Here is a 19,112-nt window from a genome sequence, read left to right on the forward strand (position 1 = left end):
ATTAATATATCTTATTAATATAATAACAAACACCAATACATTAAAATACTCTATTGACATAATTGTGCAATGTATGGTTTCACATTGTATCTATTATATATTAAAAACTAATATGAGCTTCATCCTTCCTTTAAAGAGCTACCCACATGCTGGCTTTGGGATATTCTTGCTCTGCAAACGTCTGGAGTTTTTCACCATTCTGTATTTCAGGATAATAATTGCTGAGCTTGCAGCAATTAAATTGCTACTCAAGCTCAGTAATAGCTATTTAGGGAAGTGTAAGTGTACGAGGATGAGAAAAGGAGAAGTGTGTATATATATATGTGTGTGTGTGTGTGTGTCTGAGTATATATATATATATATATGTATCAAACTGAGATGACTCAAGTTGGACTTGAATCAGGCACTCCAGGCAGACTCTAATACTGCTGTGAAAGTTGCACAAGGATATTTAATAACAGGAAAGAGATGCCAAATTTTTCCATCCTCAAGTTTATGTAACTGCAGGGTTTTATATAAGGCCTACCGTTCATGAGTAAGGCTGGGTTCTGAATTTTCATATAACTCAGATTTAACTTTGAAAGGTGCTTCTCTGATTCGTGTGTGTGTTGGAGAATCTAGTTGTTTATTAACTTGAATTGACTGAAAAGGATGGATTTTGTTTTGCTAAATCTTGTTTTTATTTCTGTGCCACTCAAAAGTGAATGGAGGGTTTAATTTTTAACTGGATACTTTTAAGATTTTCTAGAAAAAAAAAAAAAAAGATTGTTGGCCCTTCTTTAAGTAAAAATTAAAAATTAAAAAATGAGGAAGTTGCTAAATTCTAGATTCTGGTTTCTGAATTCTCTGTTAGCATCTGTTAACTGATGTGCAATGTCACCCATGGCACATCACATTGCTGTGAAAATGAAAGGTTTGCTCTGTAGCACCCAGGAACTGCAGGCTCTTAGATGCCTGAGTCATCACATAAATATGGGCTTTAGATATGGATCTGCTAGAGCTCTAACTCATTTCTTTCTCTTTTATTTTATATTTTATTTTATTTTATTTTATTTTATTTTATTTTATTTTATTTTATTTTATTTTATTTTATTTTATTTTATTTTATTTTATTTTATTTTATTTTATTTTATTTTATTTTATTTTATTTTATTTTATTTTTTTATTTTTATGTTTCTAGGAAATTGCTGGAAGACTGCTGTGATCCTGGGCAGCTCTTTGTGATGACAAAGCTGAACTCCCCCATGGGAAAGAACCTCTGGTTTGATGGGGAATTTTTGTATTCTTTCACCATTGACAATACAACTTACTCTCTCTTCCCACAGGTTGGTAGTTTTCTTTTCTTCTCACTTTAAGTATTAATATACTAGATGGTAACGTGGTACAAATAAGTTACCTAAATATTCATCAAGAAATAGGCTGTATCTTCATTTGTCAATTCAAAACAGATTTTTTACTTCTGTGCTCTGAAAATTGCAAAATAGCTGCAATATTTCCCTGTCCACTTTCCAGATGTATAAATATATATATTAGTGATGAAATAGGCCCACCAGTCTTGATTTTCAAAATTATAAGTTCTGGCTATTTTTAGAGTGTGATTTCTGGTTTTCTGTCAGTGATTATGCTCATGGACTGTGGTTTCAAAAAACGAGAGACAGAAACTTCCTTCAGTTCAACAAGGACTGCAGGTCTTGCATAACCACGTGTCCCAAGAAGCTGTCACTGTAAATACAACATCAAATCTGGCAAGATTGACTCTGATACAGTGTGAGCTGTGTGTGTGCTGTATGAGACAGGGCTGTGAGGTTCATGGAGGTGCATCCTGAGGAAAATTTCCTACCATAATATTTAAATATCTGCTAGTGTCATTGGCATATGCCTTTTTTTTTTTTTTTAAAAAAACCCTTTTAAAGGGCAGCTTCTGGCCTGTGTTTGGATCCAAGTTCAAACTGGATCAGTTTCATTGATGTTAGTGGATTTGCTGCCACATAGTATGGCTGAATTTGCCTGGCTTAAATTAGAATCACAGAATCATAGGATATCCTGAGTTGGAAGGGACCCACAAGGATCATCAAGTCCAGCTCCTAAAAGGAGTCTCCAAAAGGAAAAGGTTTGTAGAGAACTAGATTTTCATCTTGATTGCCGTGATGCTGATTATCTGGAATAATTCCTTCTACCTTTCCAATTCTTATGTAGGATTGCTTCCCTTTTTGATCAGCCTGATAGGGTGTGAAGGTGGTTTGTGTGAAGTTGTCCGAGTTAACTCCAAATAAATGAATTTTGTTGATGGCAAGCAATGTAAGCACAGTAACAGAAGCAGACAACATTATTTAGTTGATTCTTGTTACGTTATGAATACTAGAAATGGTTTGTTGTTTTTCAGCAAAAGTGTTTTGAGTTAGGTGTGTTCTTATTGAGTGCTGAGAATTTGTAATATTGATCTAAGCTGCTTGTATTTTTAATATATGAACTGATGTTAAATGAGTTTATGAGTTTATGACTTTTGAACGTGGAAGGAGAGAAGTTTTATGTTGCTATAGGTTTAAAGAAAGCCAACCATCTGAACATGTTCATTGATTTACATGTTACTTCAATTTCTTAGATTAAAGGTATAGGTATTTTTTAAGCCTCACAGTCAATGTTGAGTCATTCACACCAGACTTTTCGTTTATTGCTGTTTCAGTTACATGTGTAGCAGAGTTCTTGTTTGTTAAACTCATGGTGTGAATAAACATCAAAGAGGTTGTTACATATATATACCTACTTCTACAGGGGTTTCCAGATCTCAACAAAAGGGTTATGACTTTGAATTAGTTTCTTTTGGTGGATAAAGAGTGACAGAGATCTAAGATATAGGGAAAAGAGACCAGAAGGGCCATTTCCTGTGTTAATGTGGTGAAACAGCGTGAAGTTGCATCCTCTTCAGGCTACTAATCTGCTCTTGTGTCATTTTGTTGTGTCTATTGCAATGAGCCAGGTAATGGCCCTCTGCTTCTCTTGCACTAAGCATTCCTCAAGTCTGTTCCACTGCTGCAGGTCCCTGTAAGCTGAATAAACAAGTAAATGTCTGATGTGTGCAGAGTGTTTTTGCTGTGGTATAGCGTAGCAGCTGTAAATCTTTTTTATGATGACTATTAATGACTGTTCTACAGTGTTGCACTGTTGATTGGAGAAAACGAAACTCCTTGGTAGATCTGTAAGCTCTGTACCACACAGCTGTTGACAGCAACCACTCCAAATATGTATATCCCTTTCAACAGTTTCGAAAACCCTTACCTGGGCTGGTATAGAGAGGTCATTATATTTTGTGATGTATTTGAAATTTCATATTTGGTTTTGTCAGGATTAAAATCTAGCACTCTGCCCAGTCACAGTGGTATCCTACATACTGTCATGGAAAATTGCAGAGTACTGGATGGGCTCCTTTGGAGAGGTAAATGCTGGTTAAAGAGGAGTCATGACCTTGGGAAGTCTAGCGATTCCCCACCTCCCAAGCCTTTTCTACAAAGATTAGCAGTTGGCCAGATTGAGAGCAAGAGTCTGGGAAGCCCTGGAGAGACATACAGGGGGACAGCATGAACTAAGGACTTCAGTGTCCCTAGGTCCCTTTGGCTTGACAAGCAGGCTGCAAAGAGGATGGTGAGGTGCTGCTGGGGTGGTGGTGAGAAAGCTGAATAGTTAAGATGTTCCAACTCCAGAACAGTGCTAAGGACAGGTTCTGAAAATGTTACTCAAATGAATTGGCAGGCAATTCATTTCTGACATGTGCTACTCCCTGCTACTTCCTCTTTTCTTGTAAGTGCTGCTTCCATAACGTAATGTATTATTCCTGGAGGAATTTTGTAAACCTTTATCAGATGAAATCTGGCCAACCTCAAAAGCTTAGGAAGATTTATTTGCAGTAAATTCTTAAATTAAGTATTTTTCTACCTCTTTCTTTGTTTAAAGAAAAACACCAGACTATATTTTTCAGGCCTCTGCTTTGAAGAATGGTGTCTATTAGCTTAGTAGCAACAGGCAAGCAATTTTTGTGTAGATGAATATTCCTTTCAAAAGTATTCAGAAGCTTAAAACCACTTACAAAATATGGGTAATACTCTAAAACACTCAGGGGACGCAACAGGAATGTAAAGGACTGCAGCTATGTTGATATAATTGAAAAAATATTTCCTCCAGAATAAATAATAATAATAAAGGCTCCATCCACATCATTCTGCTGGGCTTAAGCCTTTTGTGCTTGCAGAAGATTTCTCAAAACCTTAACTGGTTATTAACTTAAGGATAAAGTAACTCAAAAGTAAATAAACTTGCTCTATTTGATGGAATGGAATAAGCTGGCCATGCATCAATACAGAATTATACAACACTAAATATCACAGAACTTAACATGCAAAAAGTCAGTTATTTTTGAATGTGAGCGATTCAAAAAAATAATATTTTTCTTCTGAGGAATCTGTAATTCCTCAGTAGATAAGATAAAGTTCTTATAGCTGGTTCAACATTTTTTGATAGATTGCTTTTCCATTGGAAAAATGCTATTTTATCAAAATATAAATATCAGTTAAATGTTTTTTTTTTTTTTTCCAAATTTTCTCTGAAGTGAAAAGGTTGAAAGGTTTTGGTAGTGTTATGGTATTTGATTTTACCATTTTTGGAATGTAATATTTCAGCTGATATTTTTATCAACTCTGTTGCTAGCTTTTTTTTTTTTTTTTCAATCTAGCTTTTGAATGACCCAAGAGGAAATATGAAAGAGGAAATTTAAAAAAAAAAAAAAAAAAGTGGAAATTGAAAGATTCAGAGTTTCATTTCAATTTATGAGAAAGAAATTTGATGTTGCAGTGTTTTGCATGAACCAACAATTCTCGTTGCCAGTAGTTCCTCCTCCCTTCTCTCTCTGTGCCATTTTCCTCTGATTTCTAGAATAAAAGTTTTTGTATTTGCTTGTTTGTTTCTGAAACAAAAATGTTACACAGGCTGTAATATCTTTCCCATGCTGGAGAGAAAAGGCTAATGGTACATTATTGATACCCAACAGAAGAAGGCAAAGGGTAGTAAGATGTATCTTGTCACAGAGCATGACCTTAGGTACGGTGAGGGTGGAGACCTCACCCGCATTAAATCTCCCAAAACATTTTACAGTGGCACTGTCTGGAGCTTTTGGGTAATGCAGTATGCATTCAATTAAACTGAATAAATGGAATGCTGACATTTCTTGACAGCAGCTTTATCATATTGCTTGGTGTGATCTACAACATTATTTCCCAATCTTAAGAGACAAAAAACATGAAGTCTGCATGTGACCATTGCTATAGGCTTAATATTAACAAAAGAAGGTTATTTTAATGTGTACGTACCAGTTTTCTAAAGCATTTCACATGGGTGTAATGTTTCAGCATTAGCTGGAACTTTCAATACCTAGCTGGGGGCACTGAGGAGTCAGAGATGCAGATGGTTCTACTACAGGCATCATGGTTGGGTAAACCTCTGAATAGCCAGGCTTTGGTGTCTCAGGTTGGCCACTAAAGGCCATGGGTGACTTGTAAATGTGTTCCTCCCCATTGTGGTTCAAATATTATACAGAAAATGGAACTGCGTGTTGTTAAGTGCTCAGGAGTCCTGTCCCTGGCAGGACAGAAACATGCACGCTTCTGGATCTTCAGCCTGGAGGTTCCATCATGTAACTCTTGTTGCATTGTACCAAGGCATGACAGAAGCTATAACCAGCATTTTCCACCCTTTATCATCTGACTAAAATGGAAGAAACCAGCCTTCCATATATTCTACCCAGTAACTTTTAGTTGCTGTGAGTAAATGTGACCATAACCACAGGAGCAGCTGGGCTGTAACTCTAAGCCATGTGAGAGGAAAGTAAACTAACAGTCACCTGCTTTTAAGAAAAAAGCAAGCCCTTTTCAAATATTTTCTGAAAGAATTTTGCACTCCTTGAGGTCTTTTTCTTCCTCAGAGTTTCAGAACTGAATTTCAGACCATCTTTACTATTAGGGAAAAAAACCTCACCCTAGTATTTATCTGTCTGTGCAAATCATATACTTTTTTGCTTGATGTCAAAAGCTTATATTAAGATTTTGAGTAGAACTGAGATGAATTTCTGAGGTCTCCTCTCCCCTTTCCCAGAAAAAAAAATAAAATATTTAAATCAAATGGGACTTTTAGCTCTGCTATGTAAGGAATTATTTTGGAGGGGAGAGAAGAGAACAGATTTCAAAAGAAGTTTCAAATCTTAAACTTCAACTTTTTAATTTGAAAAAAATAGCTCATTGATTTTTTTCTTATTTTATTGTATTCCACCTGAAGCAATTAGATATACTTAGTACTAGTAAATTATTTCAAATTACTATAAAAATGATTCCCCACCTGTTCTACATCATTTCTAAGTTTCATCTGCAAAATATTGTCAGACGAAAGAATGGCTGCTTGCAATGAGTGTCTCATGAATAATCATCAAAAATGGCATATGAGAAATCATATAAGTAGCTTCAAACCACAAATAAATTTGGGAAAGCTGGCAGCTGTTTCCAGATATATTGCTTTTCTCCTGATCACAAGGTCTTTCAAATTATTAATTGGAGTTTAATGTTGAAATTCTAGTCCACAGTATAAAGGCAGGTAAAATGTTACTGCTTTACTTGTAAAAGTGGCATGGAGACATTCTCTGGCACTTTCTAGGTTATCAGGGTGCATGTTGTATTCTGTAACAGCTTAATGATTAGGGTCTGTGAGTTGTTTTGACTGGTTTTTGCCCCAGAAGGTAGAGTTGATCCAAAAATTGTGTCTAAAATGGCAAGCCACTCAAAGGAAAAGGTTTAGAATTTGATGGACTGCACTGCTGCCAGAACATATGAAATGACTAACTTTGGTGTTGACTTTGGAAATGCTCTGTTCTTCCGTTAAGTGTTCTGTATATTTTCACCAACAATCCAACTTATTGAAGTACGCTGTTCTTAGCAAGCTCTGTAATTAATTGCTGCTTGGAGAAATAGATTGATATATGTGATTGATTGATTGATGTCATATGTGTCCTGATTTTTTTCCTTGACGTCCTGGGTAGGGAAATGAAATGCCCGCAGACCTAACATTTATTGAGCCACTCTTATATTTTCTTCCGTTAATTCTACTATCTAAGTGGTACTTCCCTGACTTCTTTTGTGCTGCCTTTAATTAGTATTTGGATGAGTTTCTTGCTAGTGTCCCTTTTATTTTCCTCCTCTTTTTCTCTATTTTTTTTTCTTCATCAACTTTACTGTAATATAAATTGTCTGTCTTGCTTGGGTCTTACATTCATTTAATCAAAACAAAAATATTCTTGCAATATATGGAAAACATGAAAATGAGTAAGGGTAGTTATATCTTGTGAAGAAACATGCCCACATTATGAATGCAATTAAAAAAAGAGATCTGAATTGTTGGCTTCTGAATAGCCTAAGCAATTGTGTCAGATAGTGCCTGTCATAAACTGGGAAATGAAATGCTAAATATAGAGACCTGACAAATTTTGGCCTTTTAGAGCATGAGTCTTCGCTTCAGTGCTGGGTAATCTCAGTAGCATCAGGGTAACTGAGATCAAAAATCTCGATTAGTATTTAGTTAAGTGAAACCCCTACCCTCACTTTGATTACTGACTAATTAAGAACTGTGTAATTGGACCATTTTGTGTAGCCTGTTGGCAAACCAGGAATATGGCAGCATCTGTTATATCCGGTCAGTTAAGCAAAAGCCATGGTCCATCTGAAACTACTCCATATAGACGAGATGCGAACATGCCTACCGGTGAAAATTAAAGTTATGCTAAAAAGACTGTAAGATGCAACATACATAATTTTAAGTAATTATGAGAGGCTGGGCAATGTGCTCTTGTTGAAGCAAGTTACAGCAGACCAATGAGTGGCTTTCTGGCCCCGTTGATCACCACATGTGTGCTTTGGTCTCTCTTGGCTTGCCAAAATGTGTTCAGCCAGCCACTCAGCCAGACTGCATTTGGTGAGTGTGATTTATCTGCCTCGAGTTTGTTTGTAGTGGAGTTTATCTGCACATGCCAAACTGGCTTTATCTCAGTTAACGTAAGTACATAAATAGACGCTGACCTTTCCAAATGTAGCAAATGGAAGGGAAGGGAAGGATGGGGTTTGGTTGCAAAGTGTTAGTTTGGCCCAAAGGCAAAAGCAAAGGGTCCAGCCACCTTAGCTCAACATCCGTTTCCAGCCTGAAGTGACAGGGCATCAATCACTTTCTGTCCTAGGTAACAGAGGAGCTGATCCAAGCACACCCCAGTGCCTTTTACAGACAGGCCCTTGGGTGTTCAAAAAACCACAGATCAATCCACTGCCATTTGGGATTAGGGGGATGTGAGGGTGTGGAAGAGCAAGTGTGGTTCATCTTCTGCATTGATACTGAGCAGCGCTTAAAATAGCATTAAAACCAGTGGGATTGTCATGGAGCCTACTTCAGACTGAAGGGATATGAGGTATTTTCAACAGGGTAGTTCAGCCATGAGAGTGTTTTAGCTTCGAGTGATTTTTGAATATTGGAAAACACTTGAAATAGCACAGCTGATTTATTCATTTCTATTAGCACCCCAGGCTGTATGGTTACTGAGTTGTCAATACAGGTCTACTGAGTGTGAAGAGGCCGTGACAGGGCTGGGAATGTGGGCAAGGCTGGGTGATGTGGGGCTGTGCTGTCCCCAGAGAGGGGGCCCCATGGAAGTGCATCCCCTGTCAGAGGCAGTGAGGATGCACAGCAGAGTGTACTTGCACACGTTTCTTCTTGTTTGCTGCGCAACTGAGCTTTTCTACTTCAGGAGATATTTTTAACATCTGGAAGACACCGTTATGAATAAAGCCATGTTATGTTGTGGGACTGCAAAGCTCAGAGCAAAAAGATTCTCCTGAACCCAAAGAGGAAGAGGGCAGTGTGGGCTAGGACAACTGGAGAGGCTGTACTATACCGTGGGGATTTTATGGACTTTTGGTCAGTCTTCAGCCGTTTCACAGGAACATAAATTTTCTGCTTCATAAGCTAAAAATGTCATAAGCAGAAGAACAATTAAAGGAAGTGGTTACAGATGAGAAGCTATAGGAGCAGTGAGCTTCTCATGGCTACAAGTAATTACAGGGCATATGATCTGCTGTGCTGAGGGATAAAAATACAAGTAAGAGTTAGTCCTAACCTGCCCAAAGGCACAGCAGTTAGATTTGGTTTGTTTGGTTTATGGTAGCTCTATATAATGGATGAGAAGCTAAAAGGAAGTTTTTCTCAATGCATTTCTTTTTTCCTTTTTCTTTTTTTTCTTTTTTTCTTTTTTTTTTTTTTCTTCTGACAGTGATCTTTTTAATATACTAAGACTTCCACCCACAGGGCAATGAAAGCTTTGCTTCTTTGGAAGTAGGTGTCTAAACCTTGGGTAAAATTTATCCTTTATATTCTGGCCACTTATTATATATACTTATTATCAATACTTATTATCGACAAATTTTAGTATAAAGAGTCACCTTGTTCAGTCTCTAGACTTCTTAACATAAATGTGACTATATATTTTGATTATTCAGTGATTATATTGGATTATATTAATTTGCTGTATTTGGTAGTTAGATTTTTTTTTGGTGAAATACTTCTAAAATAGGCGTAAAATCAATACTGGTTTGTTTGAGACTAAGGTTTGATTCCATTCCTTACCACTTGGCAGAAGCCTGAGTAGGGATTGATGAAAACACTACGTAATTGCATTTTTCATATAGTAGCCTGGTTTCTCAATGTGACTCATGTAAATTGTACCGGAGTGTAGCAGTATATCAAATGATGTTCAGAAAGCATTTCACCTGCAACAAAGATGCAGTACCCTTGTTCTTCCAAGTGTTCCTAATTATGGGTGGAAGAGCAGCTTAGCAGAGTCTGAAGGCTTGAAGAAAATCAGGGAAGGCTACACTACTACAGAAGCTATTAAAAAGGGGTAGCATGGTTACAAATCTTGTAGGAGGATTATGTAGTGACTTTCAAAAGAACCTTTGTGCCTTCTTGCTTAGGGGGGAGTGTAAGCCCAGCTTTCCATTTAATGAGAAATCTGCTGCAATGCAGTTGAGGAGTTGACTTATGTCGCTGGGCATGGTAGATTTAAAGTCCTTGTTACCTGTTATAGTATGGAGGAGAAGGACTGTTGTTCTCTTTCAGAATAAATGTTATCACGTGAATGGCTACTGGGAGGCAAGCATTGGCTTCCAAATGGTGTTTCAGGCACTGGAAAAGCAACACAGTAGTATTTTTTGTACATCAGGATGCACCAGAAAAATCCTGTGATGCTGGACATGCATGTGAAGTAACATTTAGCTTACTGTTGCTCATGTGAAGAATTCAGGCTGTTTCCTTTTTCTTGATCAACAGTCTTTTTCAGAGTTGCTAGGGGAGATGTTTTTGACAATGAAATTGGTGCTGCAGATTGTCTAATGGCCAAAAACTACCCATATGAGGTGATAATTTTGTGTGTGCTGGCTAAAGGGATGGATTGTAGTGGCAAGATAACTGAAAGCACTGGTGTCATTCCAGTTGAAATGAGTCCTATTACAATGTTTAACAGCCTTGTGAATCTGGACTTCAGTAATATAAATGAGTCCCAATGCAGAATGCTGTGACAAATAGTTCTTTCCAGCACAAAAGTGGTATCTCTCTTTTTTTTTTTTTTTTTTTAAAGACTATCTTAGACACTTCCATGAACAGTGGGCCTTTGGGGCTGGTGACATTTAGCAGTGCTAGTTCAGGTATGCTATGTGCAAGGGCAGCTTACATATATTCTGTCTGGCTTTGCAGGTGTTTTCAAGGAAGAATACTTAAGAATACCAAGACTATGGTTGAGGCTCACTGGCTTTAGTGCAGTCCATCAATCCCGGGAAGGCTGCTGCAGGTATTCACAGGATGTTTTCTTATAAAGTACATTTTTGCCAGCAACATATTGCACGTTACTAAGTGAGCCATTGATCTATAAGCTGAAAGTCAGTCACAAAATCTCAGGGTCAGGGTTAGGCTGGAGGTTCAAGGTTCCTGGATGTCAGCAGACTGGCTGCAGCACAGCTACCTGAATATTGCCTCATATAGACTGTGTTTCCAATGGCTGTATGTTTCTCTGTGTAAAATTACTGGCCTAATCATCTCCAATTACAGAAAGCTCAGATGGAAGGCACTGGATTCCAGATGGTCATTTGATCAGCTGGGAATTCCCTGAATTATATCCCAAATACTGCTCTGTGAAAGCAGTAATGTTTTCTAAGAACTCCAAGTCACACAGATGGACTTAGGTATCTTTGTACTCTGGTGTGGGAATTGCACACTACAAAAAGAGCGAAACATACACATGTTGGGGGGCCTGGCTTTTCCCTTTTTTAAGAAAACATGCCTATGTGAGAAAGGGTAGAGAGGTTTTCTTCATGAATAAACTACCTGTTTTGGTGTGAAGGAGTAGTACCTGTGGATGGAAAAGCCTGATGTAAAACAGCTCTTGGAGGTCAATTGTCTTAGCAAGAGCCTACTGCCTCTGTCTACCTACTGCTGACCCAGCTAGTCTGCCTAGCACAGAAGTTGTATAGCTAAGGGTAAGCAGATGAAGTCCATAATTTCTCGCATCCTGTGCTTGATAAGTGTTTTATCAAGCTTTATTTTATCAGGCTTTTGTTTTAAGACAACATCTAGATTCATGGAACAATTTAGGCAAAAGTGTATTACACTGAGAAGCAAATGTGTTGCCATCTCATGTTGATGGGGCTATCTAGTCAGCCATTCAGTCAGATAGGGATTAATGTACTACGTAATGCTGATAGAACAATTTCTGATGTGTATAACATCTTCTTACTTACGGTTTTATGGGGTGTAACCAAAGTGTCTGCAACCTATTAAGTCCTATGGTAATGAGGCTTTCCTACAGAGACCAAAGGAGAAAAGTCAGTGCGGTGAAGGTGATAGCAGCGACACTAACATTCCTGCAACCATCTGTGGTATACATAGGCAGGGCAGCGCTCTCAAGCATCCCTCCTTGCTCACTTTTTTTGTAACACCTCACTGATTTTGTTGTATCTAGTTAAGTACATAGTTGGCTGCAAACTTATGCTGGGGAATGCCTAGCAACCACACATGTTGACTGGGAATATGCTTGTTAGCTCCATCCTGTACCTGCTGTACTAGGACAAACAGCACCAGTTATAAAAGAACAAGTGCTCCAGATGTATCCCCTCAACTCGGAGACACCAAACAGAAATCAACATGAGCAAGCCTGTTTTCATACAGTTCCTTTTGCACTCAGAAGCCCACGCAAAGAAGTGCATTCAGTCACAGCACGTAATCCAGACATACAGCACCCTTTATAATTTTACTTTTACAAAGCTAGGTTTTTAGGGGAAAAAGCCTTGCATCTTCACATAGGGATTCACTAGGCAGTGCTACACCAAAATACAGAGGTACTGATGTTGCGTTCTGATGGTATCATTTTGAAACCTGCACAGAACAGTTGTCTGTTGGGGGGGGGAAGGAGGAGTATTCAGAGGTCACAGCCCTCTCGCCTCTGCCCCATGGCAGACAGCTCTACCTGGGCTGTACCTGAAAGATATTGTCTAATAAATGATTACAGCTTCCACTAATGGGAATTTCACAGACAGTCCATTCCACTACTTCTCCGTCCTAACATGTGGGACGCATTTCCTGATGTCTAACTTAGGGTTACCCCATAACATAAGATTTTTTTTCTTATCTTTTCCCCATATGACTGCTAACAAGACTCCCCACAGTCTTTTTCTCTAGGCTAAATGACGTCAACTTTTTCAATCAGACTATTTATTCTAACACACTGAACATTTTTGTTTTTCTGATTGTTTGTAAGGAAGATGTGTGACAACTGTGTGGTGATGTTAAAAAAAACATCAAGGGAAAAGCACTTTATACTCTGAAGGGCAGAACTTACTGGCACCTTTTTGCTGTAACAGGCTTGTGTTTAGTGTTGCTGTTTATTCCTGTAGCCAAAGATCACTGGGTGTTGCTACTAATGAGGAAAATCTAGTGACCTGACAGACACGCACAGCTTTCTCCCTGATAATAAAGATAACTCAATAACTGAGGTGTCATCATCTTTCCAGGGTAAGATCTCTGCAATCACAGCTCTGACAGTCTGTTTCAGCTGATCTTGTCCATCAATCCACCTCAGTAAATGTTATGCTGCTGGAGACAGACAATTGTTAATGGTCAGTGCTCTACCCAGGGGACACAGTGAAGACTGCATGGAGCTGCTATTGTACCTCTATTTCTCAGTTTATAGAGTCAGACTGAGTTAGACCTGCCAGCAGGGCATGAAACAATAATAAGCAATACTTTGTTAATAATTTTTAATTAGGTTGTGACTGTGACAAGAATGTAGAATGGGAATGCGGAGTGTGTTCTATATTTTAGGTAGGCTAGTCTTTTTGTAGGCAGACCATTTTATAGCTATTCATCCATTCAGACATCTCCAGCCTTTTCCTTAATCTAAAATCTACTGGCTTGTCTCGCATCCTTTCCCTTGCTGCAAGACTTGGCATATGCACAGTGTAGCTTGTTGTTCAGAAGCAATGCTGCGAATTTAAGTGATGGGATTAGGCTTAATAGCAGACAGTTTAGGTGAAAGGAGACAATAAATGCAAAGGCTACACAGATCTATTCTGTGATCCAATACTATGCCAGAAGGAGAAATGAGAAAGCCAGAGATAAATAATCTTTGGTATGACTATGATGCTCTTTATAGCAATTCCCTCAAGCACTTCACAGTCATTCCAATTCAATGTATGGTGTTGCTGCACAGTAAAATCTATTCCTAGAAACCTCTGCAGACAATTAAAATGATCAGTTTTGCATAGGGAATATGTGGAGAAGAAATACTGCAAAACTCATTCTTCCTGTGCAATAAACAGATATACATGATGATCCACTATCCCTTTTGCTTTACACATGCAAAGAAAAGAAGAAAAAAAAATAAAGGAAGAGGCCTTGAGGACCCTTGTGATATTCTGGACCATATGTGAATATAGCAGATAGGAGCTCTTCTCTACTCCATGTCATTAAGCAAGGCCTTTGGAAAGTGGGACCACATCAGTTTAAGATCTTCAGCAGTGCTTTCCTAGCTCTAGTCTTGACAGAATTTCTGTATTTTCAGTTGCTCAGTTTAGGGCCTGTTCTTTAAGAGTTATCCAGGGCTGGCACGTCCTCATCCTAGCATGGCAGCTGTGACTGTGATTGGCACAGCAGTTGCACTCATCTTTTCAAGGCAGTCCCTCAGTGAGAAGTGTGGGTGCTGGATTATTATGCACCCAAAGACGCATGGTGGGGAAACTACCTATATCGCAACACAGATTGTTGCTGAAGTGAAACATGGTTGTGTCAAAGTCAATAGCAGAACTCCAGTTGACTTCAGCATAGCCAGGATTTAGTCAACAGTATCCACTTACTGAGTACAGTTCTTCTAGGGACATGTAGGTTTGGTTTTGTGGCTTCTTTCTGGGTGACATAAAAAAATACTTTTTTTTTTCTTCCTCCAGTTCTTGGCTTTTACTAGCTTTTCCTTTCACTGAATGATTTATCTTGTTCATCTAGTCCAACTGAAAAATATTGTTTTTTCACTCACCTTGAGTGAAAGTGCAAGGCAAATTAGAATCAGCTCTTCAGATGAGGTAAAACGGAGCTTTTTGACATTATTCTTCTTTGTGTCCATCCCAAAAGACAACATCCTTTATGTTACCCATGCCAATAAGCAGGGTATTATCGTTGACTGATGGTTCAATGAGTCACAGAATCATTAAGATTGGAAAAGATCATCTGGTCCAACCATCACCCTACTACTACTACTACTGTCACCCACTAAACCATGTCCCTAAGCACCAGATCCAACCTTTACTTGAACACCCCCAGGGACGGTGACTCTACCACTTCCCTGGGCAACCTGTTCCAATGCCTGTGTCCTGGTTTTAGTTAGAACAGAATTAATTTTCTTCCTAGTAGCTGGTGGAATGCTGTGTTTTGGCTTAGGATGAGAAGAGTGCTGATAACACCCCGATGTTTTAATTGTTGCAGAGCAGTGCTTATACCAAGCCAAGGACACCTCAGACTTTTGCTCTGTCCTGCCAACAGGCAGGCTGGGGGTGCAGTAAGAGCTGGGAGGGGACAGACCCAGGACAGGTGACCCGAACTAGCCAAAGGGGTATTCCATACCATCTGACGTCATGCTAAACAATATATAGGGGTGGCTAGCCGGGGGGAGGGGGCCAGACTGCTCGGGGTTAAGCTGGGCATCGGTCAGCGGGTGGTGAGCAATTGCATTGTGCATCACTTGTTTGTACATATTATTATTAGTAGTACTATTATCATCATTGTATTATTATTATTATTATTATTTTCCTGTCTTATTAAACTGTCTTTATCTCAACTCACGGGCTTCACTTTCCATTTCTCTCCCCCGTCCCAGAGAGGGAGGGGGGAGGGTGAGCGAACGGCTGCGTGGTGTTTAGCTGCCAGCCGGGTTAAACCACGACAGTCTTTTTGGCGCCCAACGTGGGGCTCGAAAGGTTGAGATAACGGCAGATCTGACCAGAGTGTGTTAAACTAAAATTGGTATAAGTATTAGACCTGCTTAATAGTCATTTGTCATAATGCTGATTGCTTTAATCTCAACTGTGCTGCGCCTGTTTTCCAAATTGAGTATTATAGCACGTTATTTTCCGTATGTGCTCTCTGTCATGTTGTTTATCCTCTCCGGGCCCTGGTTTCAGACCATTATGGTACTGTGTGTTGTATCAGTGGCTTATGAGATGATGAAATATCTGGCCATGACTCTAACCTGGTATTTGTACTCAGTAACATCTTCGATTCTATACTTTGGAAACTGTATTTTGGAAACTATTAGCAATTGTATCTGTTGCCTTTTTTCATTAGGGAGTCAATCTGTGGAGGGGAAAGGGGAAGATAATTTTTCTTACTTGATCACTCTCCCTTTCTCCTTCACCACCCCTGTACCCTCCTTGATCACTCTCCCTTCCTCCTTCACCACCCTCTTATCCTCCGATTTTATTACAATAGCTCTCCAAGATATTGAATATCCTTGGGATACTCAGACCAGCATAGTCCTGTTGTTCTGCCTCCTGAATGCACTTCAGGTTCTGCTTAAAGTTAAACAACTACTTAGGAAGCTCATCCGGAGATCTGCCCGGAGGCAGTATAGTTGTGGGTGGCAGGGAGTATGGGAGGATATGGGCAGGCATCTAGAGCAGTTGGCACCCCCGGTGTTTTGGAAATTCACCCCTGAACAAGTGCAAAATCCTCAAAAACTGGCAGAATGCTTGAATAAAAGGTGTCGCGATTCGGGAAGTTCCAAAGTAACACAAATCATTGTAACATGCTGGGGCCTGGCTCATGCCTATCGAGCTGCCATGGATACTGCTATCAACTTAGTCCCAGCTCCTGCAGCCGCTCCAGTCCCAGCTCTTGCAGCCGCTCCAGTCCCAGCTCCTGCAGCCGCTCCAGTCCCAGCTCCTGCAGCCGCTCCAGTCCCAGCTCCTGCAGCCGCTCCAGTCCCAGCTCCTGCAGCCGCCCCAGTCCCAGCTCCTGCAGCCGCCCCAGTCCCAGCTCCTGCAGCCGCCCCAGTCCCAGCTCCTGCAGCCGCCCCAGTCCCAGCTCCTGCAGCCGCCCCAGTCCCAGCTCCTGCAGCCGCCCCAGTCCCAGCTCCTGCAGCCGCCCCAGTCCCAGCTCCTGCAGCCGCCCCAGTCCCAGCTCCTGCAGCCGCCCCAGTCCCAGCTCCTGCAGCCGCCCCAGTCCCAGCTCCTGCAGCCGCCCCAGTCCCAGCTCCTGCAGCCGCCCCAGTCCCAGCTCCTGCAGCCGCCCCAGTCCCAGCTCCTGCAGCCGCTCCAGTTCCAGCTCCTGCAGCCGCACCAGTTCCAGCTCCTGCAGCTGCTTCAGCTCCTGCAGCCGCTCCAGCTCCTGTAGCAAGGTCAGAGAAACGAGCTGTAGCAGTGCAAGTTGACCCTGCGGAGGGTATTCCAACCTCTGTGGCAGACCCTGTAACAAGGTCAGAGAAACAAGCAGTAGCAGTGCAAGCTGCCCCTGTAGAGAAGGTGAAAAAATGGTATAGAGATTCAGGTCGTTTAGAACGCAGAGAGTCTTCTGCCAAATCTAGGTATAGAGACGACGGAGACGATGACGACGCTGGGCCATCAAGGGTTCAGGAGGAGGAAGATGAGGATGCCGAAAAATCAACAGTAACTACCCGAAGCCTAAACGAGCGTGAGTTACGAGATGTGCGAAAAGATTTTGGTCGCTGTATAGGTGAGCAGCTTGTCACCTGGCTGCTCCGATGCTGGGACACTGGAGCCAATTGTGTGGAATTAGATGGCAGGGAAGCCAAGCGACTGGGATCCCTTGCTAGAGATGCAGGCATTGACAAAGCAATTGCAGATGGAGCACAATCTCACAGCCTCTGGAGGCGTCTCCTCTCAGCTGTGAGGGAAAGGTATCCCTTCAAGGAAGAACTTTTATGTCTACCAGGCAAGTGGACCACTATGGAGAAGGGAATCCAGTACCTGAGGGAATTAGCCGTACGGGAAGTGATTTATGAGGATCCAGACCTCAGACAAACATCCAAAGATCCAGATGAAGTCAGGTGTACACGACCCATGTGGCGGAAGTTTGTACGGAGTGCACCATCATCATATGCCAGCTCATTGGCAATAATGGCCTGGAAAGAGGATGAGGAACCCACAGTGGATGAAGTGGCTAAACAACTCCGGCAGTACGAAGAAAGTCTCTCCTCTTCCTTACAGGCCTGCGTCTCAGCTGTGGAGAAACTTTCTGAAGAGTTCCACCAACTTAAAGAGAATCTATCTTCATCCCCACCTGAACCAACCAGTGTCCACCGACCAAAAGAGAACACTGTGGAGAAACTTTCTGAAAAGGTTCACCAACTTGAAGAGAGATTATTCTCCTCCGTACCTGTACAGAGCAGTGTCTCAGCTATCAGGGGTAGTCGTTCATCCACACAAGGAAGACGATATGGTGGGTACTCACCCCGTGCCACCCTGTGGTTTTACTTACGAGACCATGGAGAGGACATGAGAAAATGGGATGGAAAATCTATCGCGACCCTAGAGGCACGGGTACGTGAGTTGCAAAAGAAAACAATCAGGAAGAAGGGATTCTCTGAAAAGTTTGCTGCTCCAACTTCCAGCAGACAGTCCTTCAAACACAGAAACGAAGAAGATTCCGACCAGGATTAGGGAGGCCCTGCCTCCAGCCAGGGGGAGGAAAGGGATAATCGAGTTTATTGGACTGTGTGGATTCGATGGCCTGGCACATCAGACGCACAGAAGTATAAGGCTTTAGTAGACACCGGTGCACAATGCACTATAATGCCATCGAGCTATAAAGGACCAGAGCCCATCTATATTTGTGGAGTGACAGGGGGATCTCAGCAGTTGACTGTATTGGAGGCTGAAGTGAGTCTGACTGGGAATGAGTGGGAAAAGCACCGTATTGTGACTGGCCCGGATGCTCCATGTATCCTTGGCATAGACTATCTCAGAAGAGGATATTGCAAGGACCCAAAAGGGTTCCGGTGGGCTTTTGGTATAGCTGCCTTAGAGACAGAGGGCATTAAACAATTATCTACCTTGCCTGGTCTCTCAGAGGACCCCTCTGTTGTGGGGTTGCTGAGGGTCGAAGAACAGCAAGTGCCAATCGCTACCACAACTGTGCACCGGCGGCAATATCGCACTAACCGGGACTCCCTGATTCCCATCCATAAGCTAATTCGTCAATTGGAGAGCCAAGGAGTGATCAGCAAGACTCATTCACCTTTCAATAGTCCCATATGGCCAGTGCGAAAGTCTAATGGCGAGTGGAGACTAACAGTGGACTATCGTGGCCTGAACGAAGTGACGCCACCACTGAGTGCTGCAGTGCCGGACATGCTGGAACTTCAGTACGAACTTGAATCGAAGGCAGCCAAGTGGTACGCCACAATTGATATCGCTAATGCATTTTTCTCCATCCCTCTAGCAGCAGAGTGCAGGCCACAGTTTGCTTTCACTTGGAGGGGAGTCCAA

At 41.1% G+C, this 19,112-nt stretch overlaps 1 protein-coding gene across 1 annotated transcript in view; it reads left to right on the forward strand.

Annotated features, from left to right (window-relative positions):
* Positions 1-19,112, forward strand: part of ST8SIA1 (ST8 alpha-N-acetyl-neuraminide alpha-2,8-sialyltransferase 1) — a gene marked incomplete at both ends in the record, with an annotated part of 138,587 nt that overhangs the window by 29,040 nt on the left and 90,435 nt on the right. Inside the window, one exon of the mRNA XM_084297325.1 lies at positions 1,181-1,325. Within this exon, the coding sequence (XP_084153451.1) occupies positions 1,181-1,325 (145 nt within the window). The remainder of the gene's footprint in view (positions 1-1,180; positions 1,326-19,112) is intronic.

This window comes from Netta rufina, assembly GCF_964035555.1.
Source record: "Netta rufina genome assembly, chromosome: 1".
NCBI lineage: Eukaryota > Metazoa > Chordata > Aves > Anseriformes > Anatidae > Netta > Netta rufina.